The 6,987-nt window shown below is 36.4% G+C and overlaps 1 protein-coding gene across 1 annotated transcript; it reads left to right on the top strand.

Annotated features, from left to right (window-relative positions):
- Positions 1 to 4,396: 4,396 nt before the first annotated feature.
- On the top strand, positions 4,397 to 6,702 carry LOC131630894 (F-box only protein 13-like). The gene is made up of 2 exons (XM_058901636.1): positions 4,397 to 4,585; positions 5,080 to 6,702. The coding sequence occupies exon 2, from the start codon at positions 5,104 to 5,106 to the stop codon at positions 6,322 to 6,324; it is 1,221 nt and encodes a 406-aa protein (XP_058757619.1). The 5' UTR covers positions 4,397 to 4,585; positions 5,080 to 5,103; the 3' UTR covers positions 6,325 to 6,702.
- Positions 6,703 to 6,987: the final 285 nt, after the last annotated feature.

Below are 6,987 nucleotides of genomic sequence, written 5' to 3'. Positions count from 1 at the left end.
TTGTTATTTCATAACAAAACAGGGGGTTGTTCCACATACACTTCTTCTTCAAGCAGACCGTTCAAAAATGATGACTTCATATCCATTTGATAGATAGACCAATTGTTGATATTCGCAATACCAAAAACTAGCCTCATGGTTCCGATTCTAGCAACCGGTGCAAATACCTCATCAAAGTCTATACCATCTCTTTGCAAAAATCCCTTTGCAACTAATAGAGTATTATGCTTGATTATTCCACCTTTGAGATTTTCCTTCACCTTATAGACTCATCTTACACCAATCAACTTCTTTCTTTTCGAAAGATCAACTAACTCCCAAGTACTATTTTTCTCGATCGATTCTAGCCCCTCCTTCATAAAACAAATCCACTTTGGATCACTTACGGTCTCTTCCATTTTAACGGGCTCGAATTTGGCCATAAATGCAAAATGGACAAAATCACCATCATCATTGATTTCGTTATCGTGTAATATCTCACAATCTTAGAGTCTTTGAGGAAAACCTCTCTGCCTAGTTGGTCGTCTCACATTTTCACCAGCTCTGGATTGGACACGTTACTTTTCTACACTTTCCCTTTCTTCAGAATCTGGAAATTTGAAGTTGTAACTGGTTAACAGTTTCATGTAAAGGGTTAACGCCTACATGTAACTGGTTAACAATTGGCTGTAATTGGTTACAAGCTTCTCCATTTGCTTCAATTCATCGATTACAACATCCAAGCTGATCACAATCCTCCTGTTTTTAGCATCAAACAACTTGTAACCTCCAGTAGAGTGATACCCTACTAGTATCATCATCTCTCCTTTGTCATCCAACTTCTTTCTAAGTTGACCCGAATACATCGATACGTAATGAAATAGAAAACTCTCAAATGGTTTAGATTCGGTTTGAATCTATCCATGTCTCTTCCAGTGTTATCTTCTTAAACTTCTTTATAGGATACCTATTCAACAAATAGGCACTTTTGGATACCGCTTCTCCCCACAACTCTTTCAGCAAGTTCTTCCCCTTTAAAATACTTCTCAACATGTTCATAATCGATCGATTCTTTCTCCCGGAGGCACCGTTTTGTTGCGGTGTATAGGGTGGTACTATCTCATGCATTATCTCCTCTTCATTACAAAACTTGTCAAAGTCATTTGAGACATACTCGCCTCCACCATCCGCTTTGAGAACTTTGAGCTTGAGACTGCTTTGCCGCTCAACCATGGACTTAAAATGCTTAAACACTTCGAATACCTCTTCCTTTATCTTGATTAGGTATGTCTATATATTTTTACTATAATCTCCGATAAAAGTGACAAAATACCTATTGACACCACACAAATTAACTTGAATCAGCCCACACACATCAGAATACACCACTTCAAGGTGATGCTTGATTCTACAACCTATATCCTTGCTGAATTCAACCTTGTGTTGTTTGCTTGCACTCACTTTTCACAAATTTCATCTGATATGTTGATGGATTGCAACCTGGTTACTATTCCATTCTTTTGTAATGCGTTGAGATCTCAAAAATTGAGAAGCACATGACGGTAGTGCCACAAACACTCTTCTCGACTTGTTCATGTAGCAAGACACCTATGCTCCATAACCTTCAACTCAAGCTTGAAATTTATATTAGTAACCATAAGAGCTTTAAAGACCAAAACCTCGTTTTCATCCATAATGCACAAAGTTTTGTCTTCCATGCGAATCTTGTAACCCTTCTCAAGAAATTGACTAATACTTAGAAGGTTAAATTTGATTTGTGGAATGTAAAATACATATTTGATCAAGGAATGTCCATCATCCCTTTTCATGATAAAAACTTCACCGATCCCATCGACCGCTAAAATGGTGTCATCAGCGAATTTCACTTTATTCTTCATGGCATGATTAATTTTGACAAACCAATATTTCCTCCTCGTCATATGCATAGAAAAACCAAAATCCAAGTTCCATTCTTCGTTGCACTGGACTTCTTCTATCACAATCACCTTAACATTTTATTTCGCAAGCATTTCTGTAGCGTTCTCGGAACTGCTGCTGATGCCCTACAGCCTACTACTGTTGCATTCACCTTCTGTGATCATGAACAAGAGTGTTTTATCATCATCCACCTCTTTGCTTGCAAACTTGACTTCATCTCCTTGAGATTCCCTCTGTTTTGTGTTGCATTCTCTTGGAAATGATATAACTTTTGACAATTATAGCATTGTGCCTTGCTTATGTCAAATTTTCCTTTTTCGCCTCTAATGATGCCTTAACCACCATTTTTGTTGTAGCTGCTCTGACCCTTTTGACAAGTCGAACGTTTTGAATTTTAGGAATCTTTTCCACCAAAATTTTGAAAATTTCCTTTACTCTTGATGGACCATTTTTCTTTCGACTTCTTGTTCTTCTCATTGAACCAAGTTGCAAAGTGACATCCGCCTTTGTCTTGTCGTTATTTCTCTCCTCCATCATTTGCTCATGAGCTTCAAGAGAGCTTTGAAGCTTCTATTTGCTCAATGTCGCAAAATATTTCAATTCCTCTATCACCACCACAATGTTGTCAAATCTTGCCGCCAAAGAATGCAAGATCTTTGACATAGTATTCTACTCATAAACAGTTTTCCCACACGCCTTGATTTGGTTCACCAATCGAATAATCTGTCTCATGTAATCATTGATTGTCTAATTTTCTTTAGTTTGAATCAATTCAAGCTAACATTTGTGAGTTTGTAACCTCACCATCTTTGTTTTATCAGCTCCAACATATGCCTTTTCTAGGATTTCTCACGCTTGCGACGATTCGCAATCGCCAATCTTTTCGAATTTGTCACTATCCACAAATTGATGGATCAAGAACAATGCTTTGGAGTCTTTCTTCTTCTCTTCCTTATGCGTTGCTCGTTGTGCATTCGTTGCACCTTCTACAAGTGGATTCACCCCATTCTTGTTCACTTCAATAACATCTTGGTAGCCAAGCAATACATTCATTTGCTTGCACCATATGTCGTAATTCTTCGCATCAAGGGTTGTTAGAATTGTAAGGACTCTGTCATTGGAGATATAATTCATGTTGCACACTAGGTGTTGGTGGATGAGAATCATACTCTTGATGCTAAATGTTGAAACATATAATCTCACAATTGATAAACTATGGAGTATGTGGAGAAAGAGATAATGAGACACGAGGGGATTAAAGGAGAGATAGTTGAGGGTGAGAATGATATTTTCATTACTTGAGATAAGGATGTCCCCAGGACATTTATACAAGTGTTACAAAATAATTAGGACCTAAAACATACAACTGAAAAATCAGAAAAAACAAAAACTCGAGGCTGTAACCGGTTACCACAAACTGTTAACCGGTTACAGCTGATACAAACTCAAAATTATCAATCAGGTGTAACCAATTAATGCCAACTCAAAACTACTATTTCTCTTTTCAGAAGTGCTTTTTTCCAAACTGTAACTGTAACTGGTTAATCCCCGTGTTAACCGGTTACAACCCTTAGATTATATATTTTTCACTTTAACTGATAATACTGATAATAGTATATTTAAATATAAAAAAATTGATATAGATTAAGAGTTAATAAATTTATATTTTAACTAAAAGTAAAATGGTTACTTTACCAAGTATATAGTCACGTGAGAGTTTGTTAGAGGCATCTCAACTAGTTTTATTTCATCAATTCTCATATTCCACATGGGAAGTTCATTAGAACCTTCTTCTGTTCTTGTTAGAGGTATCAATATAGATGAAAAATGAAAGTGTCCAAAAGCAAAACCAGTTTAAACAAACAATGCTGCATTAACCTAATATCTTTTATCCATGTATGAAAGCATCTATCTCCACGAAGTGAAAACACACAAACACACACGAGGAACAAGAAAAGAAGAACGGAGAAAAAGATCAAAACTACAACATACTTTACTTTTCCATATTTTCCTCCACAAATCTAGTTTTATTATTGTGATAAAAGAATCCCATAGTTGTCTTGTGAATGGGGTTTCACCATTGACTTTGCAATAAAAACAGACAAAGATTCGATAACGAGGACCCAAAAGTGCTTTTGTTTCACAAGGGTCAGCTGCAACAAAACCACACTTTGACAATTTCTACATAGTGATTCCACTTTCTCTTTCTTTTATGCAACACTATATTATTATTAAACTAATGTTTTTTGTTTTTGTTTTGTTTCAACCGAATCCAAAGCTCCTCTTACCATAGTCAACTACTTATGTGAAAATCCGTTGACATAGATTTGCAATGCAACCGAATCTAATGTAACAAAACAAAACAAACAATGTTAAAGCAAACTCACTCACACGTGTGTTTGGTTTGTGTGCGTGTGTCTTGTGAATGAGAATATGTCTTTGTGACTTTGTGAGAGTACACACACAACACTACACTATATTATACTACTGTCAAAGTGTCAACTATCCATTGTTATTATAAAACTCATATCCTAACGAAGCTTCCTCTCTCTTGAGTTGAGAACCTCACTTTCTCTTTTTCACTTTTTCAGATTTTCATCCTTCACATAAAACCCCATTTTCATCTCATCTTGCATCAGAACCACCTTCACTTCTATCTTTCTTTCAGGTAACTTTCTCTTCTTACTTTGATTCATCTTGTTCTTCTTGAATATGTGTTTCTGTGAGTTAGTTTTTTAGTGTTATTTGGAATTATGAGGTTATTTTGAGGGTTTCTAGTAAAAGGGGTGAAATTTTTTATGATGTCTGCATTTGAAGTTTCAAGGTTAATGTTTGGTGTTGAAGAATAGCTTCTTGAGATTGAAGGGTTCTTTTTACTGTTATGTAAAGTTTTGATTTTTAATTTGTTAGTATAGTGAATGAAGCTTTGCAATTTTTTGTTTCAAGATTAAAAGGGATTGGAGAATGAAAGGGAAAGTTTTGACCTTTTTTATGGTTACCCTTTTTCTTGATATGTTTATATGTTCATTTAAAAGTGATTATTATTCTCATCAATTGGTTTTTATGTTGGTATTGATTCCGAAAAATGGAAAAAAAATTGGATTTTTATTGGTTACATCTTGCTTAGCTATTAGCTCATGGTTGTTTTGTTTCTTTCTGCAGTTGTTTGCTTCAAATTTGTTGTCAATGGCACATAGTTTGAAGAGAAAGTCTCCAGAAAATGGAGACAATTTAGGCTTCAACAGCTTTTCGCTTGATGATTTGAATGAAGATCTCTTCGAAAGGGTACTTTCGTGGCTACCGACTTCGTCTTTCTTTCGCCTTACTTCTGTCTGCAAAAGATGGAAATCAGCTGCTGGTTCTGTGAGTTTCAAGCTTGCTTGCTCACATGTTCCTTCGAGAGATCCTTGGTTTTTCATGGTTGCTCCGAGTCTCAACCAATCTGTTATCTTTGACTCGGCTGAAAACAGTTGGAAAAAACTCAATCATCCAAATCTTCTGCTCGAAGATTCCAACAAAAGTTGCATGCCGGTTGCAGCCTCTAATGGTCTAGTTTGCTACCGTAATTCGTTGGGGAACTTCATTGTGTCCAATCCCGTGACCGGATCTTGTTGCGAACTCCCTCCGTTGAATTTCTGCTCAGAAAACCAATCTCTCAATGCTGTTGTTATGAGTGCTGCTTTCAATGACCAAATGTCCTACAAGATTGTGTTGGTCTTTGGTGAATTACCGAATCTTTCGTTTAAAGTCTATAACTCTAGCTCGGCCTGTTGGGAAGACGAGAATGTTCTTGGGAGGAAGGTCGATGACAGTTCGTCGGATTGTGATTCGACTGACGACAATGTAGTGTACTTCCTGAGCAAGGCCGGAAACGTGGTGGCAAGTAGCATGCAGAGAAGTCCAACCAAGCAATATTCATCAGTCATTACTAACAAAGACGGTCAGGAGATAGTCTATTTTCTGAGCACCTCCGGAACCGTTGTAGCCTGCAATTTGACTTGCAAATCATTCATTGAGTACCCTAGGTTGTTACCGGTTTTCTGCGAGTACTCTATCGACATTGTAGAGTGTAACGGTGAGATGCTAGTTGTTTTGTTATCAGAATTCTTGGAAAGCACAAGTCTTCGTGTTTGGAAATTTGACGAGACTAACCGTTGCTGGCAACAGATTGCAGCAATGCCTGCCTCAATGTCTCACGAATGGTACGGAAAGAAGCCGGATATCAACTGTGTTGGTGCCGGTCCTCGGATTTTCATATGCTTGAACTCTCCTGAGCTATGCACTTATGTTACGTGTGATTTGGTGACCAACAATTGGGTTGAATTACCAAAATGTTGCATAAATGGAGAAGTCATGGAGTTTATGTCTGCTTTTTCGTTCGAGCCGAGGATAGAAGCTTCCGTGTGACCGCAATACGGCCTAGCCCGGAATCATTGTTTTGGTTATGAAACCTTTTTATGTTCTGTTTGGTTTAGTTTAAATTTGATTTGTACTTGAGTTTTATTCATGCAACATAGTTAGAGATGGAAGCTAACCAAATGATTTGATTGTTGACAGATTGATTATATTGTAATTTTGTTAACTGAATTTGAGATGTAACATTGTTATTATTTAGTGGTATTATCAATGAATGATCTTGTTCATGATTCTTTGTCTCATGTTAATGCTTGTAACTTAGTATTAGGTTTGGCATAAGGATACCATGAAAAACTATGATATAATGTTTCATATAATATAATTGACACAATTATATCCCTCTTTTTCATAGTCTAGTCTATTTTGGAGGACTGTTCACAACAAAGTTGCTACTGATGAAAATGTGACTAACATAGATCTTTACATGATTTCTCAATGTGACCTATGTCACAAAACAAACTGAGACAATGCAACATGTTTTTTTGTAGTGTCATTTTGTTTCTAATATTTGTAATTGCTTTAGTCAAATCACTCATCTGTAGATTGATAGAAGTTGTAATTTGGCAATTCTATAGAGATATGTTCCTTGTCTTTTTGCAAGCAGTGTAAAATTGTCATTTTATCTTCTGTTAATTGGTTGAAAGTTGAACTAGC

Source organism: Vicia villosa, unplaced genomic scaffold (assembly GCF_029867415.1).
Source record: "Vicia villosa cultivar HV-30 ecotype Madison, WI unplaced genomic scaffold, Vvil1.0 ctg.000747F_1_1, whole genome shotgun sequence".
Lineage (NCBI taxonomy): Eukaryota > Viridiplantae > Streptophyta > Magnoliopsida > Fabales > Fabaceae > Vicia > Vicia villosa.
Note: the sequence above shows the minus strand (reverse complement) of the source record. Positions and strands in the feature narration are given on the sequence as shown.

Coding starts and splice junctions, on each gene's coding strand:
- LOC131630894 (XM_058901636.1), top strand. CDS start 5,104: ATGGCACATAGTTTGAAGAGAAAGTCTCCAGAAAATGGAGACAATTTA.